General features: G+C 38.9%; 1 protein-coding gene across 2 annotated transcripts; it reads right to left on the bottom strand.

Annotated features, from left to right (window-relative positions):
* Window positions 620-14,130, bottom strand: LOC109211257. 2 transcript variants are annotated; one of them, XM_019374774.1, is made up of 10 exons: window positions 12,496-14,127; window positions 11,538-12,011; window positions 11,139-11,440; window positions 6,730-7,452; window positions 6,371-6,649; window positions 6,058-6,219; window positions 5,039-5,974; window positions 4,720-4,935; window positions 2,826-3,086; window positions 620-1,259 (listed from the first exon to the last, which is right to left on the bottom strand). In XM_019374774.1, exons 1-10 carry the CDS (start codon window positions 13,877-13,879, stop codon window positions 915-917), a joined length of 5,082 nt encoding a protein of 1,693 aa, XP_019230319.1. In that variant the 5' UTR covers window positions 13,880-14,127; the 3' UTR covers window positions 620-914. The 2 variants fall into 2 exon arrangements, with proteins under 2 accessions (XP_019230319.1, XP_019230325.1); XM_019374780.1 differs by lacking the exons at window positions 620-1,259; window positions 2,826-3,086 and adding an exon at window positions 3,576-3,722 and having other exon boundaries at window positions 12,496-14,130.

The following is an 18,220-nucleotide window of genomic DNA, read 5'->3' on the forward strand; positions in this document are numbered from 1 at the left end:
TATATATGTGTGTGTGTGTGTGTGTGTGTGTGTGTGTGTATGTGTGTGTGTACCAAATAGAAAAGGTAAACATCGAATCTGACCGACTATTTATGTAACAATTCCAAAGCTAAATAGAAAAGACGTTTACAATCCCGCTATCAACACGATTGAAAAGTTGAATTGAGTTCTGTTACTGTCATCTGAATCACCAGTATCCTCGTCATTTTACAGTCTTGTTCTGGTTAATGTTATTCTTGCTCGCCAAAAAATGTATGCCCGTGTGTTTGCACTGACTGTATTTTAAGTATGAGATTGTCAATTTCCTAATATTTTGAGGTCCAATGATAAATGATCTCCTACTGAGTCTAACTGTCGACAATATCCCTTTCACCTGATCAACCCAATTCATACGATCTAGAAAGTTGAGACATGCGAAGAAAGGAAAATGCAGCCGTGATCAGACCATATTCTCAAAATTCAAGACGCAGGAGCAAAAGGAAGAAGAAATAAACCATAAGATCAAAATACTACAAACAAGGAATGCAAATTACAGATAACAGGGCATCTGCCAGGATATTTTTCAATTATTTTGATAATTAGCCCCTGCGCGAAAATAACTAGGAAGCACGAACGATCATTGAGAGTTTCTGCGAATACGAGATAAACAGTAATCAAAACTTTCTAATGCATTTTAATTGATTTGACGAAAAAGTAAAAACCATGAATAAGTGTGGCATTTGAAATGTTGGTTGCTATTGGACAACGCCTACCAATTTTTCCCACAGTGGTACCAGCCTACGCCAAGAGAGCTTGAAAATAACAAAAGATGACCAAACCTACTGCCTACACATTGCTCTCCTACTTAGCTGCAAGGCTTGAGAATGAAACAACTAGCCGCCTTGATCATAACAAGGGTCGTCCTAGACCCAGATTCAAGAATGATTGAACCAGGGCCCAATAGAACCATTTACATGGCCATTGCTGTGGATCCCAACACCATTTGGAACAAGAGGTGGGGGCATTCCAACAGCTATTGGAGGAGGAGGAGCAGGAAACAACGCATGAGTAGGCGGAAGGTTATGGGGGATTACTATAGGACTACCAGCTGGACTTCCATTACGCTGTTGGATGGCATGGATCTGTCTGAGTCCTTCTTCATGAATACGTGATAATGTATCCAACTCATTCATTGACAAAGCTTCCAAGCCAGCTCCATACAGTGGGGCATGCCGAGACATTTCTTCCTGAAGTGATGATTCAAGCTGACGGATGTATTGCTGAAAATAAAGCAACAAAAGATTCAACTTTGATACCTAATGCCCAGAGCAAGTTTCACACAAATACAAAGCAACATGCACCCAAATTGAGACAAATTTGTACAGTAACAAAGATCACTAATGATGTGGAAGAAAGACAGATGAAGGTGAGAAACTCAAGGGGGAAAAAGATTAAATGGTCGAATCATCAGAATAGGAAAAGAAATAAAAGAGAACAAAAAGAAAAGAGCAAAGCAATTACAAAGAGATTGGCAGCTTTGCCAACTTTACAGAAAGTGAAAGAAAGGCGCATTCGAAAACCAACAACAAAAACTCAGTACGTTAATTGTAGAGCTGTCAAACGGGCTGACCCAACTCTCGCGCACTAAAGAATTCAACAGCCTAACCCAGTCCTGCCATACATCTCAAAAGGACATTCAAAGTGCTAGCACACCCAGCCCAAAGCAGGCTGTGGGCTAGCCCTTCAACTTTTCTTTTAAAAAAATATATATAAGTTTGTCAGCTGCCCCCAGTAATGCTACTCAAGGCTTTTTTTTTCTTTTTTTCTTCTTCCATGGCTACAACCAAAACAAAAAGAGAATGAACAAAATAGTATAATTTTGGAAAAAGAAGTTGGTAAATGATGCTCAATGAACTTCAGAAATTCATATATGAATAGGACATGCGTTTCACCATATTCATTGGAACACATCTACCTACCACCCATTTGTAAGGAAAAAGTTCAAAAAACACATATTACCTAATTGAAAGGAAAAAGTTCAGATACCTACCACCTATTTGAAAAGAAAGCCAAATTGTATAAAAAAAATTAATTTTGCATATAAGTGAAAATTTTCAAAGAATGTTAAGTACACATTCAATAGCACAAATGAGTTAAAATTTCGCTTACATATTAAATTCAATTAAATCAATACATTAACATATAAGTGGACCGAATTGGCGAATTCTTTTTTAAAATATTTTGCCTTAAGAGACATCCTAGTCTAGCCCTTGAGGCCAGCAAGCCAATTGGAGCTGGGCTAAGAAGCTCAGTTTTAAATGGGCTAAAAATATCGTAGCCCAACCCCCACCCAACTAATGGGTTGGGTTGGGCCGACCTCACAAGCCAAGCCCATTAAAAATGGCTCTACCCGATGTATAACAAAATAAAAGCTTTCCTTATCTTGCATGAAAAGGCGAAAAGAAGATGAACAGAAAACTGATAGAATTTAACAATCCTACTAGTGACCTTTTGTGCATGCGGCTCTACAAGAAAAATCTTCTACCCCCTTTATAACATTGACGAAAGAAAAATATACTCTATAACACTCAAATAGATAAATGATCAAATTTCCATCCTACATCTGGCAGGAGCTAAACAAAATACTATGACGGCTCCATCGCTTAATTTATCAATTTTCATTTTTTTAATTTTCAGCAACCTCAAAGTTCCTTTTTAATTCGACCAAATAATAAAATATCCTTTTTCTTACTTTTTCAAAACATAAAAGATATAAACCACCACCATAATTAAGGCAGAAGACGAGGCATCAAAGAAAGAGGAAAAGAAGTATCAAGAACAAAAACCTCGCAAGCCTCCAGCTTGGATTCCATTCCATCAATAAAAGCTTCACAACGAGCAACCTGCTCCTCCTTTTCACGTTTCTCCCCTTCCGTTTGCCCAACTGTTTGAGTCAACCGGCGTACTTCATCCTCAAGTGACTTTCGTAATTCTTCTCTGGTCACTTTCTCTGTGGCATAACGTTTCAGTTCCTCATCAAATCTTTTCCGTGCAGCTTCAGCACTCTTTAACCTTTCTGCAAGAGTATTTTTCTCCTTCATCACTCTCTGCAAGATTGAGAGTTTATAGTCAAGGAAAGAGAAAAACATGTAATATGTGAATCCATTTAGGGAACCCCAAAGAAAACAAAAAGAAATCAAACACATAACAAATTTAACAAAGAGGAATTTCCATCTGCAACAATTACAAGCAGAGACCGTCAAAAGTCTTTAAATATTTGCAGTTCCAAAAGAAAAAGATCAAACCATTCAGCAGTTCCAGAAAAGTGACTCGGGGCACTCCCTAAAGCTTCTATAAGAAGAATAATTTATTTGATTGCACAAAGCATACTCCTTTGTCTCAAATTATTTGGTTGCCTAGTTATGGAGTCCAAGAAAAAGAAAACATAAGGCAGATATTGATATAACACCAAAAGAACCTTCGACAAATGTTGCACTCAAGGGTGTGGCCTATACCTTGGAAACCAGGGTTCAAAAACCAGCAAAGAAGAAAAAGAGTAAGTGATTTCTTTCCAATTTGCCTAAACCTAGGAGGGCAGAGTTACTTAGTACCTATGCTGGTAGGAGGTAGCAAGTACCCGGTGGTATAGTCGAGGTGCATGCAAACTGGACGGACACCACCGTTATTTTTGAAGGGGGGAAAATGAACCCTGGTAAAATTTTGTTTTTTGTGTCCAGTGAGCCCTACAACAAGTTATATTACAGCAAATGGGATTAGAAAGACTAATTAGCATCTACATATTAGAAAGAGTTGATCCTTTTGGGAATGACATTAAAGGTCTGAACGAAGTAACATAATATACATAGCGGCACACAACGTTGATATTATCATTTGATTGAACATGAAAGATTACTGGCTTAATAACCAGTTGATTTGTATTATCTGATTATGATCATGTGGGATCAAATCAGATCAGATAAGAAGTTTCAGATTCTTAGGGATTAGATTCAGATTAGAATTATCTCTTAATTCTGGACAATCTAGAATGAAGGGATTATTTTCCCTTTTTATTGATTTGTTTTCTCCTATAAATGTATAGTCTTTGAATGAATGATACTATTCTGATATCAAAACTTTCATTAACTATCTGTATATAAAGCTACGAGATCAAAAGAGCACCCTAATCAAGATTGACAAACCTAATAAGAACACCACATGGTCTGATTCATAGTCTACCTAAGGAACTGGCAAGAGTTGAAACTGATTCTACTTAGGTAAGTTGCACCACAAGGCACTTTAAGAAACACGAAGCATTGGACCCCATAATTAAATTGACATTTGTAAATAAAAATCTGGTGATATGACACTAGGAAGGTAAGTTGCACCACAAGGCACTTTAAGAAACACGAAGCATTGGACCCCATTTTTAATTAAATTGACATTTGTAAATAAAAATCTGGTGATATGACACTAGGAATATCAATCTTCAAAGAAATTTTACCTTTAAGGAAATATAGATTCATTTAATTAAATGACCGGAACTCACGGCTAAATTGGTAAATGATCAACAGGCAAAATAAGAGCTTTCAACAGAGAAAGAAAAAAGTAAAACCAGGAAGCAAAAAAATAAAAGAGAAGAAATGTCAAAGAACTAAGGGTCATAAAGGTTTGAAAGCTACTTAACAAACTTAAGATTAAATGTAAACAACAATACATGCCAATTAATGATGGAATGCAGACCTTTAATTCATCACGTTTCCGTGATTTCAGTTGGGAAAGTTGTGCCTCGGCATCATGCAAACGATCTTGAAGAGCTCTTTTTTCTGTAGTGAGCTTAGCAATTTTATCATCCCGTTCAGATCGTAGCCATTCATTTTGACTCTCAACTTCTTGTATCTGTTCTGCAAGTTCCTTTCTTTCCCGAGAAAACCGATCCATCTCAGCCCTCATTTCAGACTGATTTTTCAAGGTTTTGTCAAATCAAAATTCACCAGAAAAAGAATGAGATATTCTTTCAAGCAAACATATCCTAAAATATAAACAATAATGACCAAGATACCTTGAGACGATTATTAGTAGCCTCCGATTCGTTAAGCTTTTGGGACATGATTGCTATTTCTTTAGCTATACTGGTATTTTCAGCTTTCCTTTCCTCGCGAATGCGCATAATTTCATCTTCACTAGCACATAATTGATGCCAAAGTGTGGCACGATCAACATTGGCTAGTTCAGCAACCTCCCTCATCATGCTTAGGACTAGTCTAACAATTTCCTGCTCCTCACATATCAAGGTTACCAATATCTCCAAATCTAGATCTACTTCAGGCGCACTTCCCGTTGAACTGGTAGCACGATCAACAAGCCTCTTGAGTATCCTCAATCGATAAGACTCATCTGCATACCACTTGAACAATATTGTGTAAAGCAACTTTACAAAACCTCTTACACGTGGATCTCTAGAGAGTGCCAATGTCTCAGCAAGACCAAGAATTGAAGTAAAATCATCTTGCTGGGCTGTCAATTGCTCAATGGTTTCCCCTTCCACAACCACCTCAGTGTGCGGAAAATTTTCAACATATTGAGAGGTCATATGTAATCTCCGAGCAAAACGTCTTTCCAAGACCATGGCTACAGACTGAGCCACAATGGCCCCTCGAGCTACAGCTCTCTCAAATGTTTGGGAAGCTTCCACGGCAAGACATGGAATTGATAACATGTCAATAAGTATATAAATATCAGAAAAATGATGAGTCGAAAGGAAAGCTTGCTCATCTACTTCAGGCGGTCTTTCTGAAGTATGACAACTTTCACCAAATAAGAAAATCCCACATGGTACAGCCGAGCAATTGTCACCAGAATCATTGTCGCAATCAATATCTCTTAGAATAGCTTCGGCAACATCTGCACAGCTATTTACAGTTCGGGTCAAATAATCAAGAACACATGGGGAGACTTCAGTGCCCAGTTTTTTTAGCCGGACACGTACGGCTCTGACCTGCAGCGAAAATCAAAATATTACACTGGTAGAAGGGTGCAAAATAAGACCAAAATATATATAAAACCAAATCTTAAGCATACTGCTTCTGGAAGATGTAGACAATGAAGGGCAGCCTTGAATATGAAGTCAACAGTTGCTGCAAGAGGTTCATCAATGGAATCTGCTAAAAGATCAAACGACTGGAAAAGAACACGTTCCCACACATCACTGCTACATTCCAACTGGCCAAGGGCACCAAAGACCTGAGAGATTAACACTTAAGCAATCAGATAGATAAATTGCCACTTCGTAAGTGCTGAATGCTAAATGCTCTATGTAATAGAAATGATGCAAAGGTACAATCATTTTTCATGCATGATTGAAGAAACAGAAGAAACTTTCAGAATATCTCACTGGCATCCTTAATGCGGGTTCAGCATCTGGCTTCTGAAGTCGTCCTAGAAGCGCATAAGCAGCAAGTGGATGTTCTGAATGCTCAACCAATTTTGGAACCAAAGCAACTAGGTCCGGCTGTAGATGCTTTGGAGCTTTATCCAATACAAGGGCTATCTTTTGGGCAGACTGCGGCCTCCTCCTTGGCTCAGGACAACCTTGTGGAACAGCTCCATCTAGTGCTCTTAGGGAGTTTACTATCAATCCCAGAAGCTCCTCAGACTGCTCTGGCCATTTGGTCTGAAATTAAAAACTCTGTGAATGGTCTATACCAAGACATATCAAACCAGGAAACTTCAACAGGAAGATAGCAGTTGTACCTTAGTACGAAGGGAAGGATTTTCAGAAGAGCCACCAGCAGATGTTTCTGGTGGATACATAGGCTGCCCAGAGAAGGCCTTTTCAGGTGCATTAATCCCATCAATATCCGAGCTTTGGACAGCAGATGAATTCATGCTCTCCTCCGTCACTGTATCCAGTCTATCATGGGCATAAAGTTGCAAAGGTTCTTTTGCACCATTACCTCTATCAGACTCCAATTGACTAGCTGCTCCATTGCCATCTGGAAAAGCTTTAGGTTTCACTTCAGATGACTCACTACTAGAACTTCCTTCTGAAGGTTGGCAACATTCGACCATAATATCCAACAGCAAATCAATGATCGCTTGCTGCAACACTTTTACCCCCATCAGCAAGTTCATCAAACTGGGAGAGGAGTTGTCATTTTTATTTCCCTTCTTTTCATCACTACAGCCAGATATATTAGTAGGAAGGAGCAAACGCTTTACTTTAGCAGGGTCATCAAGATACACACGAAGTCCAGCCAGGAACCCAGCTATTGCACCAGCATCCATAAGGAGCTTTTCCCGTAGAGTGACCTGTGGCTGCGATGGATTATCTCCATATGTGAGGTGAAACCCTGCTCCAGAAAGAAGATTTCTGAAGATATCCTCTTCATCACTGATACCTTCACTATCTTCCGAGTCAATGAGTTCATCAGGGTCAGTTGTCAAAGCATCCTGATCATCCTCAGAAGCCAACACCTAGAAAAATTTATTTTAAAAAAACACAAAACAGATGGAGAAATTAAGATCTTAGAAATAATCAAATAAATATTCTACTAGCAACTAATATTCATGGGAGAAGAGATGTAGAAGCATGCATACAAACACTGCCAGACCAAGCCATATGTAATGCCCCAAGTAATGAGCAGGGGTGGTTTGGTTATTTGAAAAAAAGAAGAGACACAAAGACATAGCTTCTGAAGAAGCTGAAAGCGGTGAACTAATAGCAGAAACTTCTCTCAAAACCAGGAGCCCAAATGGAACTAGGACATGGAAAATCATGGTTCTCAAAACCACTGGTGTACTAATTTATCCAGGAGCCCACATGGAGTTGGGACATGGGAAAACAGCAGATAACTATGGAATGATTCTTCTTAGATACCTCATTTAAAGTGGGCAATGACACCAACATCAAGTTTTAGAAGGACAGGTGGTTAGAGGGGTCTGTACTAATGAACGAATATCCAAGCCTGTACAGATAGCTCAAGATCAAGACTCCACCATTTCACAGAATTGGCAAGACTATACCTGGAGCATTCAGTTTAGGAGGAATATTCAGGACTGGGAACTACCTCAACAAATGAACATGTGAGCTAAATTGGAAGGACACTCTGTCAGGCAAGGTGCTGCTGACAGCCTGAAGTGGAAGGATGGTTTCTATTCTGTGAAAGCAGGCTACTTATGTTTGAGCTCCTTCAATCAGATTATTGACAGATGGCCTTGGAAGTATATCTGGAAAATAAAGCTCCCTACTAAGGTCGTTTGTTTCAGCTGGATAGCCCTTAATGAAGCATGTCTAACCCAGGATAATATCAGCAGAAGAAGCATTCCAACCATTAGCAGATGCTTCATGTGCCTACAGCAGTTAGAAACCAACAGACACCTAATGCTACATTGTCCAGTTGTTTCAGATAAATGGTGCATGTTTCTCTCTATGTTTAGTCTCAGCTGAGTCATGCCATAGAGTATTAATGATGCCTATGAATGCTGATCTCTATGGAATGTTGATAAGTCCATCAGAAGAATTAGCAAACAATTCCTGCATGTATTTTTTGGTGTGTTTGGACGGAAAGGAATTGCAGATGTTTTGATGGGACATCAGTTCCCGCTCCCGCTCCCGCTCCCGCTCCCATTCTTAAGGCTAGATGTCTTTTATGGCTTTATAGTTGGCATAACTTCGCTCCTGTTAATTGCCCTATTAATTTTTTGGACGTCAGCAGCTCACTAGCTCTAGCCTAGCTCTCTTTTGTATTAAAGCTGACAGTCTTATGATGTAATTCCTCTTTTGTACTTTATGCATCTTCTTGATGCCATCTATAAAATCTTCTTACTTAATCAAAAAAAAAAATTAGCAGAAGCTTTCTCTAAAGCAAGGAGTGAGGAGACGTTGGGACATAAAATGGGCGTAAAGAAACACTGGGGTAAGGTGGGATTGAGCCCTTTAATCCATGGATTACTTAAGTTAACACTCTAACCATCAATCGTATTCTTGACTATCTCATAGATTCACCATAAGAACCCTACTACTCAAATCCGAGATTTCTTCAATCTGTGGGCTCAAAGAGGTAATTTTTATGCTCTAGTTTAGTAGTTTATCATTATCAATAAATGGGTATCCTAGATGATGGGTTAGATAGTTGAGAGTTAAGGGTTTTAACTAAGGGATTAAATATAGGGATGAATTTTGGTTAGGGATAGCAATGGGCCAAACCCTAAGTAGGAATATAGATCAACTGGTTGTAATATCATAGTGGGTCACTTGAAATTGTCTTGTCTTGCATAGATTCTTGAGTTAGTTGGATTGGAGCAAGTACTTTGGTACGTAGATATAATGTTATAGCATACACATTAGCAGAATATTGAGTTAGGATGTCCATTGTTTTTCTTTATTGGTAAGAATATAAAAAGATTATACCCATTACCCAAAAAGAATGGCGAGGTTCGAAGTCAAAGCATCTAACTTCAGAGTGAAGTCAGACCAGACACGATATCATAATTTTTGTCAATTACATTTTTTTATCAAGTAAGCAAACATAATTTTTGTCAATTACGCAAAAAGTAAAATCATAATTTTATGGTTAGAAAGATGAAACAAATGCTTGGAGAAAACTACAGTCAAATAAAACTCATTGACTGGCAATTTTTTATGGAACAGAGGAAGTTTCATATGGGGTAAGGGGCATTTGAAGTATGTCCATATTTTTGTTGTATTGCACACTGTCATATTGCGTGTCCTGGGAATGGAGTAACTCGTGGTAGCACAAATCCAGATTAGTCGGGCCAGTGGGTTTCGCTTCCCCTTTTAATGGGCCTACGTAGCACAAATCCAAATTAGTCGGGCCAGTGGGTTTCGAATACCGTTATACCCACACAATAAAAAACAGACAGACCAGGTTCAAGTCCAAGCTACAGTATTACGGGGACCAATTCTGAAATTCAGCAAAAATAAGATTGAACATTGAACAGCAATGCATGACATTGACATTTGACATTTAATGTTCCTTTTTCCACTTAAAACTTAAGCATATAAGCACCATCTATTTTTTGTGATAGAAACATGAAAAGGAAATGCAAACAACGCAAAAAGAGAAAAATAAAAAGAAAAATAACAAGAGTAGGGAGATAGGAAAGAAGGCAGAATACAAATCGAGACATTCTCAAAGAGAACCCAAGGTTAATATCTATAATTCATTAGTAAGCTGAAAAAATTTCCTATAGCCCAGGTGCACTACTCCCAATACTTCTCTGCACCTCATAAAATGAACTAATGAAGGAGCAGAATGTGAGAGTTTCATATCGTTCTTGCCTGTAAATAATTAGCAAACTGCAAATATCTCTCACACCCCAAAGTAACATTAGCATTTTTCTTTGTAGCTCATATAGAGAGGGAGCAAAATGTCTGCTTTCATATTCCCTCATGCCATACCTAAAGACTCGGTCCCCCATCTTCTGATAACTACCTAAAGACTCAAAAACCTCCACTACATAGGCACATATTTCACTGTTAAATGTTAACTAAATAGAGAGACGAGATGAGCTGCTTGCTTTTCATGAATATAAATTTTTCCTTGATGCTATGGTGGGTCCAAAGAGAGGTAGAGGCAGGCCGAAGAATTACCAGGAAGAGGTGATCAGGCAGGACATGGCACATCTTCAGCTTACCGAGGACATGACACTTGATAGGAGGGTGTGGAGTCGAGAATTAGGGTAGTAAGTTAGTAGGTAGTCAAGCGTTATTCTCGTATTTCCTGGTCTTAGATTTCTATTACTACATGTTGTTTCTTTTGCTTCGGTTATCTTATTTTTCTAGTTGTTGCTACTGCTTCTCTTCCATAGCTTCTTCACAGCGGTATTTCCTTTTCATTACTGTTGTGACTATGCTTTCCTTGAGCCAATGGTCTATCGGAAACTGCTTCTCTATCTTCACAAATTAGGGGTAAGGCCTGCGTACACACTACTCTCCCCAAACCTGACATGTGGGATTTCACTGGGTATGTTGTTGTTAAATTTCCCTTGGGGGAACAATGCCAATGAAGGTGATTGAACTTTTATGATCACACAGATTAGAAAGAGAAAGAGAGAGAGAGAGAGAGGGGTAGGGGGGGGGTTGCAGGTAGTTCCTCTTAACAAGAAACGCCTATTTAGATAAAAGATTGATCACTAACCTCCAGGTCAGCAAAGTCAAACCAAGGGCAGCAGTCCAAAATTTCACAAACAAAGACAACTGTATCACGTACAAGGAACCCAGCATCTGATTCCAACATATCTGATACCTTCATAAATTGAAGAACAGAATTATTCCAAGTTTTAGTGCAAATGGAAGATTCCTTCCACACAGTTTTAGACTGACATTTCTGGTTAAGAATAGCCATCCTGTATTTAACCCAAAAATTCTTCTCCGGGTCACTGCCAATAGACTGATCACTCTCCAAATATATACATATAGTGTCAAAAGATTCATATACACCTGCGGTGTAAAACAAGAAGCAAGATTGGTAATTGTCAACCATGGGACGCAGACAATGTTAAAATTTTAACAAAAGGGTTTACAGGAAAATACGCACCAATACGAAGCTCACATCCACCTGCTTGAAAATATTTGCTAAATATTTTCCGTGTTTCCATTATCTCCTTGAAGGAAAAAAAGTTCTCCACCTTCCACGTAAAAGAGATTTTTTTCACCGCTTTATCCAGCTGAAAACCAGCCTTTGGTTGGTCAATGTTCTCATCTATCAATTCTTCAATGATGGATGACTCCTTCAAGATAAGAACTTCTGCGGAAAATACAACCGTATCCTGAACTAGAAATCCAGAATCTTGATCAAAGAGACTAGTGAGTGTCACAAATTCACGCCAACCCCAGTCCTTTGCAGCTTTAGAGTACCGGTTCTGAGATTCCTTGGTTACCGACTTCTCCTCCATTTTTTGGTTCACAACAGACAAACGATGGCTCACAAAACAACTCCAGTCACTGTTACTATTCCTTGAATCCGTAACTTCAAGAAACACTGAAAGGTGGCATGGTGGCTGAGACTGCCCTGATTCCGTGGATAAATGTAGCACACATCAGTTATGTCAATTGAGCTTATTTAATTACAAGGAAAAGGCTAAATGCGTGAAGATATACAAGGAAGCTTCATGTCTAAAATATTTTGAGGAACGGGTGCTGATAGTGATCATGAATTTACATGCTCAACACACGACAGCAGAAGCAATTGAGAGTGCACGAACAAGCAGCATAACACAAAAATTATGACAGGAAAGGTCATTTATGCTGGAGGCAAGAACTTTGCATGATCAGATAAATACATACATTTTACATGAACACATATCTCTAATTTCTGTGGAGCCTTGATATCAGATTTACCGTAGCAAAATACTGAAGGAACTTGTTTACGTACTGAAACCAAGCCTCACCAACTAACACCATACTAAAAAGGCAATGAAAGCAGCTGTGAGCATACCGGAACATATTTGAGTTTTCATATGTTATGAGATTACTGTAGGCGGCATAACGCGTACCTCTGGGATAAACAATCAGCCGACAATCCCGGTTTCCAATCTGAAACCTCCTGCTCTTTATGCAAAGCCCCGTAATCTTCCTTTTCTTTAAAATATCCTTCAATCTTGTAAAGTTCTCAATCCTCCATGTAAACTTCCCCATGTGACCATCAGATTTCCTGGAACCACTCCCATTCCGCAGCCCAATCAGTCCACCATTCTTTGAAAAGCTACTAAGCTCTTTAATAACATGGAACGAAGTGCTAAAAACAGCAGTGTCATCTACCAAGAACCCTGAATCTGTACCCATAAAATCAACTATTTTCATATAATCATTCCATCCCAAGCTCGTGTTATCCCCGCTCTTATTATCAGCAGCAAACCTTCCATAAGAATCTCGATGCATATGATTGAAACCCGCCTTCTGATTTAACACTGACATTCTAAACAAGCACCAACAACTTCTATCCGAAATCAATGTCTTCTCAGTGTCCTTACTCTCTAAACACATCGACAAATACTCAACCCCATTTACTGCGCTCTGATACACACTAATCCTCAAATTACATTCCCCTGCTGGAAAAATCGGGCTCATAATTTTCTGAGTCTTTATCATTTCTTTAAACAAGCTAAAATTATGAACCTTCCAAGTAAATTTCCCACTTAGAACATCCCCAGAGGAACCAGTAACCACTACATTCGATACAGCGTTAGACTGCAATTCGTTGTTGTTATCACGCGAAAAGCTAACAGATTCATTAAGTATAAGTATATCTGCAGTGACAAGAATGCAATCATTGTTGAATAAAAACCCTAATTTAGGGTCTAATATGGAATTTGAAGGAGTGAAATCACACCAGCCATGAGATTTCTTTTTGGAAGAGAAACGATGCCACGAATCACGATGAATGGACTTTGAGGAATCCCTAGGGTTCTCAATGGCAAGACGGTAACTGGCAAAACAGTCCCACTTAGACGACGTTGTATTGCGAGGGTCCATAATTTGAAGGTATACAGAAATATAACCTGGCAATGCCTGTGAGTCACCTTTTGGGTAAACTAGCAAACGGCAATCGAAACCGCCGACTTCAAAGTACTTGCTCCATAACGCCCTCGCCTTTACTCTTGTAAAATTCGCTATCGCCCATTTGCAAACGGCGCCATATTCGCTCCGCCGTTCGACTGTCACAAACTCCGCCGCCGAGGCGACGGAGGTAGGGTCGCGGGTAGCAGCTACGTCCTCCGCCGGCGCCGTTGGTTTCTCCGATGATGACGTGGCAGGTGATGAAGTCATCGAAGGTGGGGCAACGGAGGAGGACTGAGATTGCTCGGCTGATGATGAAGGAACCGCCGTTTCGACAGCGGACGATAGGTTCTGATGATGGGGGCTGTGGCTGTTTTTCATCCTCTTTTTTCCTTTTTTTCAATTAATTGAGAAGTAAGTTTATTCCTTCGTCTCTGTGTGTATATTGGTGCGTATATATGTTCTTACTTATTGAGGGATGATGATAAAAGAGGAGAAAAAGATGAGAGAAATGGGGTTTATGCAGCTGCGTGTGATTGTGATGATAAAAGGGAGAAGGAGAGATTACTGCCCTTTCTCGTCTTCAAACTATTTTCTTTGGTCATTTTATTCTTCTGCTGCAATTTTTATGTTTAAATTTAAATTAGGTTATGGTAAATTGCCTAAACAAGATCTTGCTTATACGGATGTTTTTTTAACGCCACATTAACATTTACATCTTCTATATTATATTAGAAATATCATACTAATTGGCAGTTTTAAGACACTTCTAAATATATTTATATCTATATCTATATCTATCTATATTATTATACAAACACGAATAATTTAGCCTAAATTTGAACGACTAAAATATTCGCGAAATATTGATCGACTTTTATAACCTGAATTATTTGTATAATTTAAGGAATATAATTATAAATCACCTAAGGCTGAAATTATTTTTTAATTTAAATTACTCATATGCCGAGCAGAAACGAAAAAAGTGTGAAGGTGAACTCCTATCCAAATTAGCATTGGATTCATCCTCCCGCACCAACTCAATTTCCAATATTTTACAAGGATTTAATATACAAACTGTATTGGGTGATACCCTTTTTGCTTGAGCCCGACCGGGTTGGGTCCGGTCCGGGGCAAGTCGGGGCCATCGAACCCGACCTGGATGCAAGGTAGAACGACGGCCACGTCAACAACCGAGGTCGAGTCATTTCGAGACCGTTGCAGAGCTCGATATGAGTCACCACCGGATGGAGAAACACACAAGGTCGGAAGCCGGACTCGTAACGGATAACCAAGCGTCGCCGGATATCTCGCCCAAACGTGATTTTCTCAACCACTTCAGGCCATTAAGGCGTAATTACAGGGATCCACGATGTAATTAATTTACCTACCTTATTTTTACCCTTAATCAGAATGTATAAAAGGGGAGAAGACCCCATAAAGAGGGGATCGAAAACCATTACACTACGGTACCATCTCTCTCAATTCTTGTACGCTATCAAGCACAATTGTTCTAAGCAATATTATATTCTGCGATTATTTACTTTAGCAGCAATTGTTGAGTCTTTATCTTTTATTTTCCTCAATCCAAACCTTTTGTATCTTTTAGTTCACGGATCCTTAAAACCCCATATAAATTCAATTGTTATCCGGATTCCAGGGTAAACACAAACCAAAAGAAAACATCAAGAAATAAAGAAACTATTTCTCTCTTTGTAGAGTTTTTTGCCTACTTCTTCTTGGACAACATATCCTTCGTATAGTCCTTCTCTCTTTGTATAGTATTCCAACTTGGCTTTTCATGATTAGTCTCACATAATTTTTAGAAGAAGTTGTGAGATGCACCTTATTTTGGAGATCACATACGGGATTGAAGGGAAACTCGACTCTAGAAGGCATGCATAAAAAACACAACAATATTTGTAAGGAAGAGATTTTTGAATTGAAATTGAGGGAGATGATCAAGATTGCATATTGTCAATCTAGATTAACAAATCTCTTTGTTTGAATTTTGAAGTCAAGGTGATCTAATGGCTTTGCTGTAAAACGTGTAAATTGACACGTTGCTTTTTTGTTGTTGTGATGACCCAAAAGATCATCTCTTGTTTTAGAAGTCAAATCTGTATTTCGAGGCCTTAAAAATCTCCTTTTGTTTCACATTTGCGTGCACAGTCTGGGCGCGTTTCCGGAAAGCTTTTATATGAAATTTAAGAAAAATATTGAATTTGGCCTTTAAAATTGATTAAAGTTGACTTCAGTCAATTTTTTTGGTAAACGGACCCGGACTCATAATTTGACGGTCCCGTAAGGTCCGTAGTAAAATATGTGACTTGGGCGTATGCCCGGAATCGAATTCCGAGGTCCCTAGTCCGAGAAAAGAATTTTTAAAGAAAATTGTTTGCTGGAAAATATAAGGATTTTTGGAAATGAAATGGTGTGTGATCTTAATGGTATCGGGCCCATATTGTAGTTCCGCAACCCGGTACAGGTTTAAAATAATAATTAAGTCGAATCTGTGAAATTTGGTAAGAATCGGAGTTGATATGGTATAAATCGGACCCTTAGTTGAGAAAATGGAAAATTTCAATGTTGTTAAGAATTTCATGAATTTGAGGTTAAATTCGTAGTTGTAGATGTTATTTTGATGATTTGATCGCACGAGCAAGTCCGTATGATATTTTTAGACTTGCGTGCATGTTTGGTTTGGAGCCCCGAAGGCTCGGGTGAGTTTTGGATAGGCCACGGAGTGAATTTGGACTTAGAGAAAATTGTTGTTGCATCTGGTATGTGTTGCAGGCTCTGATCTCGCAATTGCGAGGTCAGGCTTCGCAATTGCGAGCCTAACATGCTTGGCAATTGCGAGGGCTTGATCGCATTTGCGAAGAAAGCCCAGGCATGCATTGTTCGCATTTGTGAACTTCCCTTCGCAATTGCGAAATAAAGGCTGGGAGGGGACTGGTCGCAAATGTGACATATTTGTCGCAAATGCGAAGGCAGCAGAAATTCATAGGGTTTGCAATTGCGAACCCCTGATCGCAATTGCGATAACTGCAGCTTGTTAAGTGGGATTTCAGACGGGATTTCAACTTCATTCTTCAAAATTTTGAACCCTAAGCATCCCTAGGCGATTTTTCAAAGACTCAAACTTCTCCAAATCATAAGTAAGTGATTTCTAACTCATCTCCTTCAATCTAACTCATCTTTTTACATGATTTCACTTCAAAATCTAGGGTTTTTCATGAGAAATTGGGTGTTCTTGGGTAGAAATTAGGATTTTCAAATTTTGGGGATTTGGACCTCAAATTGAGGTCCGATTTCAAAACAAATTGCATATTTGAGTTCGTGGGTGAATGGGTAATCGGGTTTTGGTTCGAACTTCGAGTTTTGACCAAGCGGGCCCGGGGTCGGTTTTTGACTTTTTGGGGAAAATATTGAAAAATCTATATTCATGCATTAGAAATGATTTATTTAGCATTTATTGATGTTCTTAAGTAAATTATGAATAGATACAAGCGGATTGGAAGTGGAACCGAGAGGTAAAGCGGTAATCGAAGCTTGATTTTGTCCGTGGAATTGAGGTACGTATTTGGCCTAACCGTAGCTTGAGGGAATAGGTGTTGTGGTCTTGTTTGCTACGTGTTAGTATTGAGTACAACGTATAGGTGTAATGACGTGTATCTATACGTTGGTGTCGAGCATGCAAGTGAATCTTATATTATGACCGTTATGTCTCTTATCATGTACTGTTCATGCTTTAAATGATGTTTCTCTATGTTGGGTAAGTTTTATGATATTGTTGAGTATTTGATAATTTATGAGTATTGACTCAAGTGGAGACTTATTTCATAGAATTAACTGTTGAAACGAGATTAGTTATAGCTATTGTTGATTTCTATTGTTGATTCCTTTGCCGGGATGTTATTGTTTCTATTGTTGATTCCACTGCCGGGATGTATTATTTCTATTGTTTGGGTGAGGAAGAGTGTAAAGCACGAAGGGTGATGCCGTGCATGATATTGTGAGTGAGTGTTAATGCACGAAAGGTGATGTTGTGCTGATAATGTGAGAGTTAATGCACGAAGGGTGATGTCGTGCCATGATTATAAGAGTTAATGCATGAAGGGTGATGTCGTGCCATCTTTATTGTTTCTTATGGTGAGGACGAGAGTAAAAGCTCGAAGGGTGATGTCGTGCACGCGTTACTATTTTGTTATTGTTGTTGATACAAATACGGTGTTCATTATGCTTCTCTATTGAATTACTGTTAGAATTTGATATTCCCCGTAGCATGTTCCCCTTCCCATCTTTATCTGTTATTTTTTGTTATTATTGTTATGTTCGTATATGATTTAAATGCATAGGTTTATATGGTTGTCGTGTCCTAGCCTCGTCACTACTTCGCCGAGGTTAGGCTCGACACTTACTAGTACATGGGGTCGGTTGTACTGATATTGCACTCTGCACTTTTTGTGCAGATTTCGATGCCGGACCTTGTGAGTAGCGTGAGGTAGCTGCCTTCAATCCAGGGAGACCAAGGTAGATCTGCTGGCGTTCGCAGAGCCTGAAGTCTCCCTTTCCCCGCTTTAGTTTTCTGCTATCTCTTCTATTTCAAAAACAGTTATATTTCTTTCAGACTTGTATTTGTAGTAAATCTTTGTCGTTCATGGATTGTAACACCAGGTCTATGGGGTAGTTATGTACTTGAGTTGTGGCACTGTTATA

The sequence above is a fragment of the Nicotiana attenuata genome, chromosome 2, assembly GCF_001879085.1.
Source record: "Nicotiana attenuata strain UT chromosome 2, NIATTr2, whole genome shotgun sequence".
NCBI classification, from domain to species: domain Eukaryota; kingdom Viridiplantae; phylum Streptophyta; class Magnoliopsida; order Solanales; family Solanaceae; genus Nicotiana; species Nicotiana attenuata.

Coding starts and splice junctions, on each gene's coding strand:
- LOC109211257 (XM_019374774.1), bottom strand. CDS start 13,879: ATGAAAAACAGCCACAGCCCCCATCATCAGAACCTATCGTCCGCTGTC. Junction 6,220..6,370: donor AACCCGCATTAAGGATGCCA/GTGAGATATTCT, acceptor TTAATCTCTCAG/GTCTTTGGTGCCCTTGGCCA. Junction 4,936..5,038: donor CTACTAATAATCGTCTCAAG/GTATCTTGGTCA, acceptor TTGAAAAATCAG/TCTGAAATGAGGGCTGAGAT.